Source organism: Lonchura striata, chromosome 2, assembly GCF_046129695.1.
Source record: "Lonchura striata isolate bLonStr1 chromosome 2, bLonStr1.mat, whole genome shotgun sequence".
Taxonomy (NCBI): domain Eukaryota; kingdom Metazoa; phylum Chordata; class Aves; order Passeriformes; family Estrildidae; genus Lonchura; species Lonchura striata.
In genome coordinates, this window is record NC_134604.1 from 59324182 (window position 1) to 59342780 (window position 18599).

At 35.5% G+C, this 18599-nt stretch overlaps 1 protein-coding gene across 1 annotated transcript in view; it reads right to left on the minus strand.

The window, feature by feature from the left end:
- Positions 1–18599, minus strand: part of VWA8 (von Willebrand factor A domain containing 8) — a 184539-nt gene that overhangs the window by 26543 nt on the left and 139397 nt on the right. Inside the window, exons 36-37 of the mRNA XM_021530815.3 lie at positions 16577–16658; positions 14370–14574 (exon numbers count right to left, since the gene is read on the minus strand). Of these exons, the coding sequence (XP_021386490.3) occupies positions 14370–14574; positions 16577–16658 (287 nt within the window). The remainder of the gene's footprint in view (positions 1–14369; positions 14575–16576; positions 16659–18599) is intronic.

Consider the following 18599-nt stretch of genomic DNA (forward strand, 5'->3'; position numbering starts at 1 on the left):
GTATTGTATATCCACAGAACTGCACATGCATTTATACATTTCATGTACATCCAACTGCAGTCCCACATTCCCTATTGATGGGTAGATTGATGTTCTTTCATGAACAGTGACTAGAGATGAGACTGGTCAGCAAATGGCCACTTCAAATGACAGGCTCACCAATTCTCAACACTACTGCCTGGACCACAGAAGTTCTCCCAAGCTGGGTTTTCCAGACCTGCCCACTGGCACTTTCACCCCTGACTCGCAGCTGAATGCCCAACAGCTGCCAGATGGTCAGGGCTGAGTCACTTTAGGCTGGGGCTGGATTTAAATGGGTGACTGAGGGCAAAAATACTCCTTCCCGTTATGAACTCTGATCATGTAGTAAATCAGTGAATCATGTGTAAACTGCCCCTTACTAATCTTCTATAATTTAGCGCCACTTTCTATTTTTTTTGACAAAACCCAGTGACCTAGATAGAAAATTAATGTATCTAACCACTCAAAATTAACTTTCTTCTTATCTACCATAATACATTTAATTCTCCAATGAATTTAGATGTCCCAGTAACTATGATTTATTGCCTTTTCAGAAGTTCACTGGCATTATCAGGGTTTTCACTGTAGAGCAGTGAATTCAGTGTTCTGCAGACTCAACTTCATGCTGACTTGAATTCCACACATGTTTTTGAACTGAAAACATGTGCTCTAACAACACCATCCTGGCAGGTATTCAAAACATCATTTTCTTTCCCTTTACAGAATTCATATGAATTCAAAGAGTTACAATACATCCTCTGTGAACCATGTCATTAGTGTAAAATCTAGATCTAATCTGCTAAATTACATCCATTTAACATTTGTATAGGGAGAAATATGTAACCACAACAGCATGCTAGGGTTATATACCTTAGGATATATACTTTTTTTGTTTAAGAGATTTCCTCTAAAATAAACAGTTATTTTTTTGCATAACTAGTAGATTTAAAAACTATCAAAAAAATGGTTAATAAAAATTGCTGAATTTAGTTTAAAACAAAATTATAAACCCAAGATGATTGTTTCAGCCTCATGAAACAAAATAAAATATTATTCTATAATAAGAACCATGAAATTAGGCAAAAACTTTACATGTTCATGCTTATGTACTTTTTATAGAAAACTATTCCTTCTTTAAAAGAAAACTCTATGAAATAAACATAACTATAACCAGTGATGTAAATGTCATATTCTATTTTTATCAATTTTTTCTGCTGAAAAATTCTACTAAACATTTTGAAATACAAGTGTTGTTTAAATCTTCAGTGAAAAAGTCTGACAAGTCACTAAGGGAATTAAGAGCACAAAGAAAAACCAGAAAAGTATATCCAGAAGATTCTCTTCAGAGGATTCTATGGTGTGCTAATATAATGCAATTTCTAAGTACATGGTAAATTTTAAAAATAATTACCCCATTTTCACCTTCCCATTTCCATACCTATGGAAGGTAATTTTACAACCAACAAATTGTCTCTACTCTGAAAGCACCTCTATAAACTAGAAGTTAGACCACTAAATACCTGTATCAGAATTGAAGATATATTTTACAAATAAATAAACAGTAAATCAATGAGCCTTGACATGAAATTAGGGGGAGGAGCAGGAAAAAAAACTGAAGAGAAAAATTTTGGATAATGATACATTCTTCAGCATGACAAATATAAACATACGGAAGAGCCATAGGTACATCACCCCTCTGAGGACTGGAGGAATTCTTGACATTAGAAACTATTGGAAAGATAGATTTAACAGGCAGAATCCAAAACTGGATGGATTAGAAACCTTAGAAACTGAAGAACACTCAGCAGGAAATATCTAGTTTGTCTAGAGTGAGAAGGAGGACAAGAAGTACAAGTGCTAAAAGCAGAGAAAGGACTCAAGCAAACCTAAAATCCAAGCTTGTCTGACTGTCATTTCTACAATGAGTTTTCTATTACTGTTACGATGGGTATTTTTCAAATATATAAATGATTTCCTTGCTTAAAAGTTGACCTGTCCCCTCCTGAATATTTTCCATTTGAATCTAATTGTAAGACTTCTAGGAAATTTTTTCCTTTCAAAAAGTTTTGATTAATCACCCCTTCTTGAGAGAAGTATGTGCTCTTCCTAGCTATACATGCATTGAAAGGCACTATTCATTACTGCATCATTGTGCAGATTCCATACTGCCTGGTGTGCATATTATGGCTTTGTGAAACAACACACAAATTCAGTCTTGCAGCCTTGAGCTCCAGCTATGAGGCACAGGTCAGAGAACAATAGCTGGAAAAACTGAATTTTTCCCACTTAAAGTTCCTTTTTGATTTTTAAAAGAACCACTATTTACAAAACACTCAAGGCACACATACTTCAATTGTAAATTATCTAAACTTGTTTATATATATTGATGAGTGTGAATGCTCCCACTTTTCCACTCCCTGTTTGGGAAGGTTTTTTTTCAAAGTCTTCATCACACAAGTAGCACAACTACCATCCTCTCCTGGAATATACAATTCTTATTTTATTCTCTGTAGAGTCCTAATTGTCAGTAATCATCAATGATCTTAGTCTCTGGTTTCAAATGCTTTTGTTCTCTGTTTTCTTTCTATATTCTCAGGCACTTATAGCAATAGGCAATGGGTAAATTCATAAGTACTTTGTGATGCAGGCTCTGTAGGTCTTCCAAATTCAATTAAACAAACAAAAATTTTGTATGTATGAACAGTTCAAGTCTGAAGGATGCCAAAGAAATGTGCTTTTCTTAAGAGGCAATGGCATGAAAGGAGTGCTTAAAAAAAAGGCAAATAAAGAAACAACAACAAATAGCACAGCTTGTTAATTCTTTGACTTAATTTTCTGGTCATGCCTCTTATACACCCATTAATTTCTGACAGTACAGGAATAGAACTAAACACTGATTTTACTTTCAGTGAGAGATACATGGCACCTGAACAACCTGCTCTAGATCAGTTTCTTCTGAAAAATATGAATGCATGACAAAATGCTTTTACATGGTTACACTTTTTTTTTTTCCCCTGACAACACTGGGATTCTAAGAGCAAACTGCATATGGAAAACTGATACAAACATATTCTGTTTGGAAACTAAGTGATCTTATCATCCTTCATGAAGAAGATAAAGAGGCTGAAAGAAGTCAGTTACATGATTTACTGCACTCAACATCATAGGAAAACCAGATGTTTCACATCTGTGCCATATTTATGCCAAACAGCCATTAAACACATACCAATCTATAATAGTGGCCACTGCAAAGATGAGTCAAAAGCTGGTAGTTTTGTCTCGACCTCAGCTGGTCAGATAAACTATAGCATATTGTATACAAAACAAATCTTAACTGTTTTGGAAATGGATCTAGAACCATATTCACGCCATTTAAGTAAATTTGGGATTGAATTTTATTGAATTTTGATGTGAAATAATCTAATTCAATAACATTAACCCCTGGAGAGTAAGGAAGCACTGGCATACTTTTGACACTTTTACAATCCGACAGTAAGAGACAGAGGCTGCATTGAGGATCAAGCAGCTGACCCAGATACACTGTGCATTGCTACAACTACAAGACACTCACAGCTATGGGAAGAAAAGAGCTTGCATGAACTCATTAGAAAATAACCCACAATAAAAGCGTGGGAATTATGAAGACAGATGCTGTACTCTATTATCAAAATTATTGATGCCCCATACACACCCATATTTCATTCTAACATATGAGTTATTTTCACAATACAGTACTCTTCTTTTGATTTCAGAATTAATTTGCTTCTAATGCATTGCAAAAAAAATCTCCCTGTCTCTCTGAGTAAAACTGACCAAAAGCATTATCAAATTTAGCTTCAGCTGATTTTGTGCAGGTGACCTTAATGACATTTTAGCATTTTAATCTAATTTTAGCATCTAGTAATCTTAATCCCACATTGCAGCAAAACTGAGGGGGAAAAAAAATCTTTAAAAAGAAGATTAATAATTAAAGAGAGTCCCAAGCAGCAGAACTGTGCACTTCTGTATCTTAGCAAGTACTATTCAAAGTACATCTGCATTAAATTTATATTAATAGCTATATTATTAACATGTTTATAATAATACCCAGTGTAATGAGTAAAAGACATTTAGCAAAGTCAACTGAAATGAACATTTCAGTAGATCTATTATTCAGCCATTCATGTTTCATATGATTAACAATATTCCTCCAAGTATTTTAAGTCATACATCAGCTCCTCATTCTTCAAGTCTGTTACAATTAACTTAAGACTAAAATTCCTCAAGTTGTGTTTATTGTGGAGACAGCGAAAGAGAGGGAATTTAATCTCCTGTCTTGTCCCACTTGAAATTTTATTTATTCCTGGCAGGTTTATGCAAGAGGTTGAGCCAAAAGCTTTCACTGTTCAAGTCTCCGTTACAGTTGTCTAAAAAGCTAGCTCTCTAAAAACAAGGGGCAGAACATGTACTCAGGCTTAACAGCTGGGAGATAGAGAACTCATGGTTACAGGTCAGGAAATATATTTTAGAATTTGCAAGCAGAAGTCACACAAGCCTGAAAATATTTCTAGCTTTGAATAGAAAAGTAATCAACAAGCAACAGCTTTCAGTAAAATGTGAAGTGCTTTTTCATTAATGTTGACTGTGATGCAACTGGGATGCAGATAATTTTTTTGGTTGTAGGTATTTCTGCCATCCTGCCCTGTAACTGACACTGCAACACTGCAAACTGGCTAAAGAGTGGATGGTCTTTTAATACAGCAGCTTACTTTGTATCCTGACAGGGTTAACTTCATTAAAATTCCTGAAGGGTGCAGGAGGTGTCAGTGCCTCCCATTCAGGACTGCTTGCCAGAAAGCTCCTTTGTGGGGCTCACAGCAACAAAAGCAAGTTTCTGCCTCAGGAATGGCAAAGAAATTCTGGTTTCCGATGGGGGCAAGCTGCCTCATGTACAGGGGAACAGACCTTTCACCTCTTAAGTTTTAATTATCTCTGGCCCTGACAGGCTGAATTCATATCTAACCCTCTCACATAAAACACAATGCTTATTTTAATACTCAGGGCACAAAAAGGTGGAAAAACCAGAAAAAACCCACTTTGATTCCAGGATAATATCCTGCAGGTGTAAAGGCATGAAATTTTCACTTTCAAAAATAGTCTATATTCTACCAACCTCCCCAAACCAAACATTTCTTATCCTTTTGGGAATGTTTAAGCAGAGCTAGGCATTCCTTACAGGCTTTTACAACTTCATAATATAAATAAATGGAATTCCTCCTTGTTGCATGCAGTGACAAGGAATCAACCTCTCTACTAAGCCCTTTTAAGCATTCAGTGGATCATCCCACACATTTACTAAAGATGCAACCAGCATGATTTCATGTGTCACAACTGAATAAATGTGTACAATTTATACAAGCAAACAGGGACACAGCTGCAGTATTTACAGATGTAAAGAATATTTATGGAGGAAAATCTTTAAAAAGAAAATTCTCGGGTGCCCAAATATTGCTTTCAAAAGTACTTATTCTACTATTAGTAATAATACTGCATTACTGATTGTTTCTTACTGTTGATCAGAAGAAAACAGGGAAAAGAATGCGTGCACTAAGATTTGAGGCAGAATACAATTAGTACAATTCAGATGCTTAGTTCAATGTAAATTAAGAAAGTGTGCATTAGCTTAATTTGTTGCATGATTAGACAGTCCTGGAGTGTAGGCAGTTGTAGGCTGGCAAGATCCCATTCTTAATTTATTTTTCTTAACATAAAGGAAAGAACTCTTCCGAGATCCAATTAGAAGACATCTGCTCTTATCATAACACGTCTCAGATGCGGAAGGAAAGAGTTAATCTCATATTTTCCCTTTTCATTACCATAAAACATATTAAACAGGGCAGTTTATAGTCAATGAAGAAAATTGATTACTTTCCATGAAAGGCACTAAATTATTGCTGAAAAATATTAGTTATATGAATATAAACCCACTAGAAAGACTGTAAAGTATCTTAACTCACTGTTCTCATTAGTGCTGTAGACTGATTGAGCATGTATCAGTAGAATACTGTAGGAAAAGAAGGGAAATGTAGATTTTTACCTTATGGATTATCTGGGAGACGGTAATTTCATTATCAAAATCAGTACAAAATCTGCTTTCACTCTCATACATTATTATGAAAAAAGATTGAATTTGACTGTAACAAAACACAACTGTACTCCATGTGAAAAATGCATTAAGCAATCCATCCCACAGTGGCACAAAGGATTAGGAAATGTATTCCGTGGAATGCAGAATGTACTTCTGCAGATGTGCAAAAGACTGATTCTTCCCTGAAACAAAAGAATTGTTTTTCTTTTATTTCTGAGCTTCTCTAACTTTAAACACTCAATATTATCCTAGGCTGCATCCAGGGTTTTACAGGTCACAAGAACATACCTTCCTCTAACACAATCTTTATCAGCAGCATGAATTACACATTGCATTCTCAAAGAGCAAAGAAGTTCCACATCAGGCAGATCGCAGCCTAACCTGCCTGTTCCACTGTGGTTTTACACTCTACCGTAAAAATGATTCTACTAAAGAGAGAAAGAAAACTTTTTATAATCTGCTTACACAAACTGGTGAGAGAACAGCACAAATAGGCAAAACCCCCTCTAATGGCTTCCGTTTTGTTCACTTGTACTGTATCATGTACAGCTTTTTTCTATGTACAAAAAATTAATAGCATAACTTCTGCTCATACCAGCACAAAATTGAGTCCACCAGGAATTTTTCCACAGAAAAGCTATTTAATCTTAGATAAGACAATAAAAATGTGCGAAATACATCCTGTTTCTTCACTTGTATCCTGAAATGAAAAAACATTTATCGCACTGCAATATAAAACTTTTAATGTTTTCCCTTTTTCATTTGACTTCACTTTGATTTTCTATGTTGTCTGTAAAACTTTTCAAGAGTTCAAACAACTAATAAAGCTTTGTGCATCATCTGATTTGGGTGAATATTTAATTCTAAAAGTAGCATTTGAAGTCCATGCAGGCATTAAGCTTTTGTATTGAATACCAGAATTGTTGAAAGTATCATCAAACTTTGACAGCATTTTAGAAAAGTGAATCTGGATGGGGAAGAGGTGGCCATTTGGGGTGAAACTTACAAAAATATCTGGCTTACAAATTAAGTTTATATGCACCAATTAAAAAAACCTAACCACTGTACAAAATTCTGTGATGGGCTCTTTTTTGAACTAAATGCTGTCACTTGAAGAACATACTCAGAAACTCTGCATAGCAGATGCATTAGAGTATTTTGCTCACAAATATACAGTGTGTGGCTTAAAAGCTGGAAAACGAAATAAAGTAATAAGATAATATAATACATTTATTTCATCTAATGGATCCTCTGTTATGTAAACACCTATGTAAAGTCAATTTTGCTCTGTCATTATTTAAAATTCCCTAGTCAGTTCTATTCAACTATAAGATGTGAGGTCGTCATCTTTTTAGTATTCTAATCCACTATGAAATGTTATCAGAGCAGACAGATGACATCTAACTTGGTTATTTATCATGACTACTACACACCTCCTAGACAAGCTAGAAAGATGGGATAAGTGAACAGATGATATCAGTTTGGAATACTCCAGACTGAAAACCACAGGGTGAAATGAAAGTTGGAAAAAATTACATGTGGAAGTAGAAAAGCCTGATTTTCTGTATACCTAGGACCTTGTCAATGCTGTCCTTAAGAAGCAGAGGCAGAAGTTATTTAATATCTATTACATTGTTTTCTTTTCTAAAGGAAAGCTGCTTATAATTGGCATTAGTGTAACATATCAGATTATTTAAGTTTTGCCTATGTTTGTCCTTTCACTAATCAGGGAACCACTTACATAAAGGCATAATTATCAGTATGCATTTGATTTGCTGGGATAGCAGGATTTCACTGGTGTTAGGAGCTCCAACCTTTATGTCAGCAATGTGCACTGCTCCAGACTTTTTGAAATCTTCAAGACGGTGTGTTGAGGTAATAACCACTTCTCCCATGAGGAGTTTGGACTTCCACAGGAAGGTCAGAAAAAGAAAGGGAACTTTGTGCTGCATTAGACTGCTCTAATAGAAAGTTAAGGTCATTTCCCTCCTGCTCTGTCTGCTCCAATTAGACTGGAAGATCTCCTTAGGAAAGAGAATGTATTTTAGACATGTATGTACTGTGCTTCTAACAAGGGCCTCACTCAAGCTGAGGAAATTTATAGAAAAGGTATCTGACAGAGAGCCAATGATCTTTATCTGAGTTACTTTATCCCAAAAATACTTTTAGAGATATGCATTTATTTAGCTCTGTTAGTTCACAGCTTTCCAGTCTCATGCTTCCCCATATTCATATGCCTTCATTCAAGGGCTGGTACACAGCTGCTAGTCCTCAGCTGAATAAATTATATGGCTGGGGAAGAGGTCACAGTACTAAACTGTGGATTTGGGGCTCATGGATCTCAGAACAGGAAGTGCTATCAAACTATATCTTGGAATCCACCTATTAACTAAATAACTCTGCAATCTGCAGTAATTCAAGATTTTCAGGATCCTGTGCAGGTCTGCAGAATGCCATCATATGGTTATTCCAAACTTGCCAGAACTCTCCACTGCATGTATTTCTCATAATTTATGGGGTTTGCACAGACAGTATTTAAAAGCTGAGGGAAATCACTGTTATTAGCCCACTGATGCCCTCATGTGGTCAGAAAGACTGCTTGGTGCAAAGTAGAAAAGAGAACAAGAGAGTGGTGAGGAGAAGAACCAACCACTCCTGTTAAAGGTCATGCTTTTGTCTCAATTAATGAACTGCAGTTTTGCCCAGTTCAGTTTTAACATCAAGAAAAGGCTGGATTTTTGTAACATTATAAAGTACAATGTCACTTTTTATAAAGGAAGAAAACCCTCAAACCATCAGTATAGATTAAAGTAGATTCTGAGCAGTAAACGTAAGCAAATTGGAATCACTGAAACTCCTGAATTAATTATTCTTTAGATAAACATCCAACCTAAAAAATTAAATTTCATCAGGTGAACGCTCATTAACCTGAATTTTAAAGTATAGCTTCAGAAAATAACAAGAGAAAAAAAAAGATGCATTCAATATAAGAAAACAATATGAATTCACTTAAGGGGTGAATACTTCATGTAGAGTTCTATGCAGTTAGCTGCATGGAATACAAATGGAAAAAATGAAACTACTAAATGAAGGGAATAAAGACAATCATTATCCAAATCGACATTCAATTCTTGTTCATTATAAAATACAGTCCCTCTGGGACTGGCTGCCTGCAAAGTTATGATGATCTCTTCAGGTAATTCTAATTCAAGAAAACCAACGTCTAGGTATGACAACTCCGGAAAAAAATGAGTACATGTGTCTATGTGTGTGTGCAAGTATATACATGTACCTGTGTGTGAATATATAAGACACACACTCAGCTACATTTGCACACCTATCACCTTATTTAATTTGATTGAGCTTCTTTTAACTTGAACAGGAAATATGAGACTTTTGCATTATGAATACTCCAGGAGTGTACTCAACTTTGACTCCAGTTCAACCTTTACATCAGGTAAAGTCACAAAATCAGAGTGAGGAAAAAATGGAAGAAAATGTTTCCAGGCTGATCCTTTTTTTTGGAAGGGCCTGATCTCATACTAAAGTGTCAGTGTCTCTCTTACACATTTCCTTTGGACTGACACACCTACAAAGAAGTACATCCTTTTTTAAGCTGAGTGTTGCCCATCAGTTTTCAGACTAGAGAGGTGGGATGATGTAGGTCTTGTATTATTCAGGCTCTACACAGCACTTGCACTTGCTCATGGGTAAATGTTCTTTATCTATTTTTAAACAGCTGGTGCCCACTCAATTCATATGTACTACATCTTTACTCTGCTCAGTCCTACACTATGTGATCTTGACATCATATTGCCTGAACCCGAATCATCTAGCAAACACACCTGAGTTTCCTAGAGTTACAGAAGACATAATCTGAGTCAAATGTTTCAACTTCTTAAGTTTATGAGGAAAACCACACTTTACACAGAACACTTATGTTAGAGTGAGGCTCTGTCACAGGCCAGAGACACAAACAATATCCATCCTTGAAGAAGAAGTGTACTGTAAAACAAGCAGACCTTGACCTTTAAGACCTGGAATGTACCAAGAAATTGTAACCCCATTTTAGGACAGCAGAAAGACAGGAAAATGGAAAGAAGTCTCTCTTTTTTTACTTGCTAACTATTCACTTAGATGTAAGTATAAATTTATTTCCAACTATGTACCCGAGTTTTTATGAGGAAGGCTTCCTATACCAAAAATGAGAGAGATCAGTCCATAGGAAATCAAAATAGTTACAATTACAACTACTTAACTCATTAGGCCTTCATATACAGCCACAAACAGAGGGAACTACTGCAATTTCAGAAACCCATCTCATGCATGTAGGAGATGATACAACTACTGCAAGTTCCACAGATACATTAAACAACAGACAAAGAAAAATCCCACCCAAATAAACTCCTAAAAATCTCAGTTTACAAGAATTATTATTTTTTTTTTTAATCAATCAGATCACTTCTTTGGACAATCTGAAATGACAGGAGACTATCCTCAGCTTCAGGTGTCACTTTGCATGGTGATACGACCTAGACCAAGACTACACTGTGATTTAAAAAAATGATGTGAATCTGATTTTGAGTTAAGATACATATTAGTATAAACTAGATGGCAAAGCTTTTGCAATCTTTGACTAAGTATATTTTTATGCACTCTACAGGTTTGGATATGTCCTGGGACTTCTGAAAACAATGGCACACTGAGTATGCAGCATAAAACATTTTGGACAACAGTCTACAGCAAGAAAACATTAAGTGGAGTAAATATAGAACTAAATGTTCTTGCTAATAGTCACAGATAAATGCCTTAACATCTACTGAAATACCTCCAATGATGTACCTTTAATTTTTTTTAATCTAAGCATTGTACTTTATCTAAATGAGACATGCCACTAAATAATGCTTACTGAAAGACAGTATCTGAACTGTATCAGAACGTAATCTGTGCTGTTCTATTTAATTTCCATCAATAACCCTTGGATGAAAAAAGAAATTCAAGCTTATCAATGTCTGCTTATTGCCATGAAACTTTAGGGCAAAATTTTAAAAATAAATTGTCCTTCAAATTCTCTTCTGGTATTTGATAATGAAATGACCTTCTTGTCGGGGACATCAAACAGTGAAAAAGCTCAATGGTTTAGAGTTCACAGTTTTAGAAAATACAGTATTTTGTTTAGATGCGGTATTTTAGACATTCCAACACTGTAGTCTTATTTTGAGTTTAAAACTTCAATAAATGAGAAAAAATTCTGACCTGCCTGTATAAATGCAGGCTTATGTAAACACATACCATATTTTGATAGACTAATTTGGTAGCCTCAAGACTTCAGCATTTTGAACTCTGCTGAGTATGTCAACAATACAAAACAAATGTTGACTGTTATGAAGATTGCCACAAATTATATCAAGGGAGCCTAATTACTGATTACAAGTGGAAACAGCTGTTTGTTTTCCTCTGTTTCATTGCTTATCTATATTCAGCCTCCTTCTCAGAGCTAACATGTTTGTGAAAGCAAAAATTCAGCCCTAGAAGATAGTACCAATAGTTCCAACGGGAGCCTCGCTGAAGATTTTATTTCAATTATTTGAAACTATATTTATATTGAAAGCCCTCTAATTCTTTTTTTTCTAAAGGGTCAGAAAGATTCAACAAATTTGTGTGTTTTTGCAGATCAGTGGTTCCCAACCACATAGACAGGTCTTGGATTGGTCTAAGAAAATCACCATGAAGGGATAATAAGCCTGTCTCAGTTTTGTGTGATGCAAAAATCGCAGTTTTAAGGGAAGGGGTGATTGGAGGTGGGTGGGTGATATGTGGAACACTGACAATTCTCTTAAAAGTGAGTTTCTGCTACAGGATGACTGGGAATGATGGGTTTAGTCAAAGAACTAGAGAAACCTCATTAGACTCAAAGTTACTTAACACAATCATGTGCATGAAACATTACACAAAAGGAGGTAATTTTCATACACTTGAATGATCAGATCAATACATGGCTGCAAAATATGCCCAACTTTGCAAAAGCAGGTATCAGGAAGAATTTAGCTGCAGCATTCTTAGCAAAGTAATTGTCCCTGGATCAAGAAACATGTTCTTGCTATGGTCAATTACACAGGGAAGTTACATGAATATGATTTTAAGGTAATAGGATCATTTCATTTCCAGAAATGAATGCCTTAATAAAGTACTGCTTTTATGTCTGGGCCTATTGAGAAATTAAGTAGGAAAGGTGAAGGCCTTAATTTCCAATTAGCAAAGTACAGAGTTTACACAGCAACTACATATCTATTATCTTATCTGAGATTACATAAAATAAATGACCTAATTTATTTATTTTTCTTGTTTACAAAGGCTCTGCAATACCTTTGTAAATAAAGCTTCTTAGGTCTCGTTATCTTTCCATTCAAAGCAAAGCAAAAAAGTAAAGTAGGGAAACAGAAATTAGTGATAATCATGCAAGTCAGAAGATCATATAGGAGGCTTTGTTCCAGTCCTTTAGCACAAATCAAGGAGTCTGAATGCTAGGGGGGAGTGGGTCGGAGACAAAGAGAACCACTCACCCAATGTTCATGTGGCAACAGAAAGAGTTTATTCTTCAGCCCTTCTTTATAATGGGCATTTGAAAAACCTGGTCTGGATAGCTCATTGGTCTGATCTTTTACATCTCCCACATCCTGGACCAGTGATGTGCTTGCAGCTTAGGTAGGAACATAACTGGTTGGAGTTCCTGTCAATCAACCCAGGGGCTAGTTAATGGAGCTGATTGGTAGCTGAATTAATTTGCCCAGTACAAGCCAGCTTGTGATATAATATGGCAACAAAAGAGCATGCTATTTCAGTTCTGACAAACCACTGGCTTGACACAGGAAAAAAAAAAAAAAAAATTCTAAGGAGGCTTTACCCTGGAGTGTGCCTAGTAGTGAGGCAGGCTGTCAGTGGAGAGGAATTCTACAGGAGATTTTGAAAACTACTTTGTGACTGTGGTAAAACTTTTTAGCCTTCTTTAAAATAGCTACTTGATATGTCTAGTTAAATTACTTAAATTTTCTTATGGAGTGTACTTTCCAAGCCAGTATTGTCTAGTAATTTGTTGGCTATTATTGAAAATATAGTAATACTGTAGAATAAAATAACAAGTTATGAAAAAAAAAAAGAAAAAAGGAAAATATAACAAATAAAACTAGTCAAACTCCCTGGGCTGGTATAAACTGACTATATATACTATATATGACCATAAGATGGTGCTAGTGCTACTGCACTGGCAATAAACATGGCACTGGCAAAGCCACAAAGGTGCTCCTGGGTAACAGATTCCTCTTCACATGACTTTTATAAATAGCATTTGCTGAAGTCCAGTAACAAGAACATGTCAGTTCTTGCCCAAGTCTCTGTAACCACAGAATATCTTGTAGGAAGGGAGCTAAGAGTGGGAAAAGAAAGTAAAAGACGTTTGGCCTAATAAATCTCATTCCCACAAACGCCCAACCAACACCAGAGAGGGATCCAATTAAGAATAGACTCATTCTGTTTTCCCATTCTAATTAAAGATGCAACTGAACAGTCCTGAATGTTCCCTCTGTGTTGCAGTGATCACACTGCATTAACATTACATTAACACTCATATATATACACTCATACATACATGGACACACACCATACATGTATATGCTGTGTATTTCAGCATCTCCCTAAACATTGCACATGAGAACATGGCTGTATGGAGATCCCTGCAACTCTGCTCAGCTGGGAAAATTATCAAGATTATCCAAAGGCTCTACTGTAAATTCAAGACATTTTTCACCTTGGTTTCAAGTTTCTTTTTCAAAGTAAAACACCAATATGTTTTTCCAAGAATTTGAACTCTGGAAAAGTATATATTTTTCTTAAAAATATATTTAATTATTCTACATTTTGAAAGTTACACTTAAAAATCAGTAGGAGATAAAGCATTTATTTGCATTTAATTGCACTGGAATTTGGCAAATGTGAGACAAAGAGTCTGTCAGTAACCATAATTACAGAAGTTACAAAATGTTTTCAAATTAAGCTACTGTGCCTCTTTTTTTCAGGGAAGAAATCTATGAGATTTTTTTCTCACAGGTGCACTTCTACTTCATAATGTTTTTCAACACACCTCTCCCTCAATTCCTTTCCCAGCTGGAAACTCATGCATAGCTTATTTTGGTACATTTTCCAGTTCAGCTTTCTAAAGTCCTACCTGCACAGGACGACCATCTTCTTGGCCAATCATGTTCCTCCAATCCTGCAGTGACTGCTGGAGGCTTTCCAGCCCAGTCTCCCAAAGCCTCACACCTCCTCCCATGTCCACAGTAACCAAACCCACTTTGCCCAGCGGTGCCAGCAGGGCATCAGCATCTGAAATCTTAGAGAGCCAAGATGTATATGGAGAGAGAGACTGTGACCTGAAAAACATGAATTAATGTGATTTTTTTAAAAGCTGTATTTCTGCAGTTAAGGTGACAATTAAATGAAATTACATCCTCATTTCATGAGAGACTACAACTCAGGCTTGAGGACCCACTATTTTGTCTGAAACTTTCCACCTACTGAAACTGGACCTAACCAAAAGACACCCGATTGTGTAAGAAGCAGTATAAACGCCCAGGCTGAAAAGCAACATATTGCCAAAACCACTGCTGTAGTTTAGATACACTGATGTATCTCATCTATCTAAAAGTAGTCCATCTTTAGAAAAAAAACGATTAAAATATAAAAAAAATTAAAATATGCTACTGAAAAATATTAAACTAAAACATAAATAATGAGAACATGATCCGAGCACTAAGGAAAATACACTTCCATCATCTTAGAGTACCACCTTTCTCTAGTGCTTTAATAAAATATTAAGATTTAAATACTCATTTAACAATGATAATTTAACAGCTTTATGTACAGAGAATTGTAGCACTTTTTTAAACAGTCAGCTTTCTGACAAAAATTTACTGTTAAAGACAGTACATAAGTAATAATAAGTACATAATAAGAAGGGAACATAGTAATTAATAATAAGTACATAATATGAAGGGAAATTTAGACAATGCAGGGAAGAATCTGTGCATTTTTCAATACTGTTAATTACATGCATAAATTACTTGGTAACCTGCACTAATGGCAAAATTAATGATTTTCAAAAAGATAAGAAGGAGCAACACACAGGCTTCTACCTATTACTGAGACCACCATGTACTAACTCAGCTGAATGTTATCTCAGCATTTGACTGGGCTAACTTTGCCAGAAGGAAGAAAGGTTGTTAGATTTTAACAGAGAACTATTCATACATTTATGCTGAAAACTTAGTTTACTTGTCAGTTCTTACTGAAGTACATTTTTAAACATGGACTTCTGCTCAGATCTGCCATACATAGCTTAAGTCCTAATGCTACCTTAAGAGTCCTAGTGTGGAAAAATAGCTTTGTAATTTCTGCTATTTCGTATAAAATCCTAGTGAAAAATAAAGTGTTTCCTTACTATTTTTATGGTAATGTCTTTCATTTTTGAATGACCGTGTAAGATGTCGGCCAATAGACTAATCATAAATGGTAAACTGTACAAAAATAATTCTCTATTAGTTAAAATTTTCCCCAGATTATTAATGAACCAGGATGAATTTAAATGAGAATACTGTCAAAATCAATATTAAGTGAATAGAATAAAAATATTTTTCATGTGTGAGTTTCATGTGCTATTTAAATATGCAAAGTAGATAAAGTGCCATTTAAAACAAAAATGTTTATTATTACAGTAGAAAATTACAAATTGGGACCAAAATATATCTTTATAAAATAAAACATTTGCAAATACTCTCCACAGTTGTGAGACACAGATGTTAAAACCAAAAAGAAGCCGTAGAATCTGGCTATTTTATCATACAATGTATCATACAAGATATTTGTGTATCATGCAAGATACGTGGGAATGTATACTTTCCAAAGGAAGAACTACAGAAAAGCTCAAGCTATTTTCAAAGTAAACTTTAAATTGGACCAGAACTTGATTCCCAGTTTCCTAACATCTAGCAGTGGATCATTTTGCCTGTCTTTCTCAGATCCTAAAGACAGGGAAAAAGGAAAAGAAAATATAGACTGCAAACCATAATGAAAGAGGGCTGAGAATAAAGTGGATGAAAAAAGGGGAAGGAACAAAGGGAATGAAAATCAGAAGATAAAGCTACTTTCATATTTACTAATTAATTGCTACATTTTCATCAGCATTATCTAGTAAAAACCAGTAAACAATGCTGACAAAAATAAACTGCAGTGTTTGTAGAATTTTACACTAGGTATGAATTAGTCTTACTTTCCACATCAAAAGAAATATTTGCTTATCCTGAAATAATAATAGATACTAAATTCTCTTGGCTCTTCTTTTAAGATGACAGTGCTCTAATCAATAAAATCAGTTACCTAGGAATTGCAATGTATTTGACTTTCTTTGAATTAAGATCTGTTACTTCCAAGTATCCAGCAGCTGGTGGAGGAGTGACATCTGAAAACAAACAAATGTTATTTTGCAGCTGCATGATTAACTGGTTATTACATTTGCATTTAGCAGATTAAATTTAAACATTTTATTATACAGTACCTGTCAGAAAATGATAAGCTTTCATATTTAATACAGGAATATAACTTGCAAATAAGCAATTGTTTAATTATCATGATAGTGAGTAATCAGACAGTCACAGTTACAAAAGAACAATGTATTTTTACAGCAAGTGTCAAAATTACTCAAAAATATCACTCTGCTCACAAAAGCACTATTCAAGCATTACTGCGGTCCCTACCTTGCTGCTTTGATCTGTCACAGAAGATAATGACAGTTGTATATCTGACTTTAAACACATGTTGAGGAACATTTCAAAACACTGTGTTTACGATTTCCACTTGAAAACTTCTCAATAATACCAACCTAAATGCTGTTCCCTGAAATTGAACCACTCTTTTTGGAGGCAGATTCTCAGTACGCAAAGATTTTATAACTTATATGTCCTAGACTATAATGTATTAAATATTCTGTTTATGGACAGTTTAATGTATAGAGCTAATACATGGTCCTTCCCTCAGAAATAGATTTGTTTTTGTGTACCTACATTGGCTTTTGCCAACTTATGAGTACAATATGCCTGGCCTCAGAAGTGTCTTCCAGTTAGGAGCTGACTTTCATCTGCATGGAGTAAACTGAGGCAGATTTTTAGAAAAGAAACCACAAGACTGAATCCCATTGCCCAGTAGGGATACAGAATGTCATTGTCACAAGATGAAAGCGAGTCTAGATTTTCCTCTGAAATGATGTATCTTTCACCTCCTTGAAATGAAGAGTCCGACCTTACCTGAGGAAGTGTGGATGCTTGCATAGAGCACACACAGAAAAGACCAACGTGACCAGCAGCATAAGGAGATCTAATATTCAAAGGAGCACAAAGAATAACTCACAGCAGCACCTCATGCATATCCAATGTATTTATATATTTATAGTATACATGCCCAAAGCAGCATGTCCATTGACTTTACTCATCTTCATAAAAATGGGAACAGCAAACACATCAGGAACAGGGGAAAAAGGTCTGGAAAAATGCAGGTTTGTGGGACAAAGGTCACTTTTGGTTTCCCCTAGATTTTGATACTGTTTTAAAATGTGCTCTCTCTCTTTTGTTAGTAACGAAGAGTAAGATACATATTAAACATTCTGATAAAGATCTAGAACAAGGGCAGATACTGAATTAGAAAGTTTATTATTACAGTAGAAAATTACAAATTGGGACCAAAATATATCTTTATAAAATAAAACATTTGCAAATACTCTCCACAGCTGTGACACACAGATGTCAAAACCACAGTTCTATAACTGTGGGATAAGAATTAAAAGCTAAGTTAATAAATTAGAGAAAGAACACAAATCAAACAAATTAAAGACAATAAAAAGACATATGATTGCAGAATATGAACCTGACAAGAAAGCAATCAAATGTTTAAATGCTACACAAGAACTGCTGGCCTGGCCCCAGAACTGCAGTCAAGAATCCTGATGATGAAACGTGAACATCAGACATGAACAAGTGCAGTTTGTTCTTCTTTTGCCAAAGCCTGACAGTGAAGAGCAGCTATGCACAGCTCCAGACATCAAACTTTAGGAAAACAGACACAATGTTCAGAGCTTGGCTCCTCAGTACAAGGGAGACGTGGAGCTCCTGGAGCAGGTCCAGTGAAGGGCTACAAAGATGATGAGGAGTCTGAAACAACTCTCTTATGAGGAAAGGCTGAGGGACTGAGGCCTGCTCAGCCGCAAGAAAAGAAAACTGAGAAGGGTCCTCATCAATGTCTGATGGGAGGGTGTTAGAGGATGGACCAGGCTCTGCTCTGTGATGCCAAGCAATAGGACAAGAGGCAACAGCAAGAAAATGATGCACAGAAAGTTGCACCTGAGGATGAG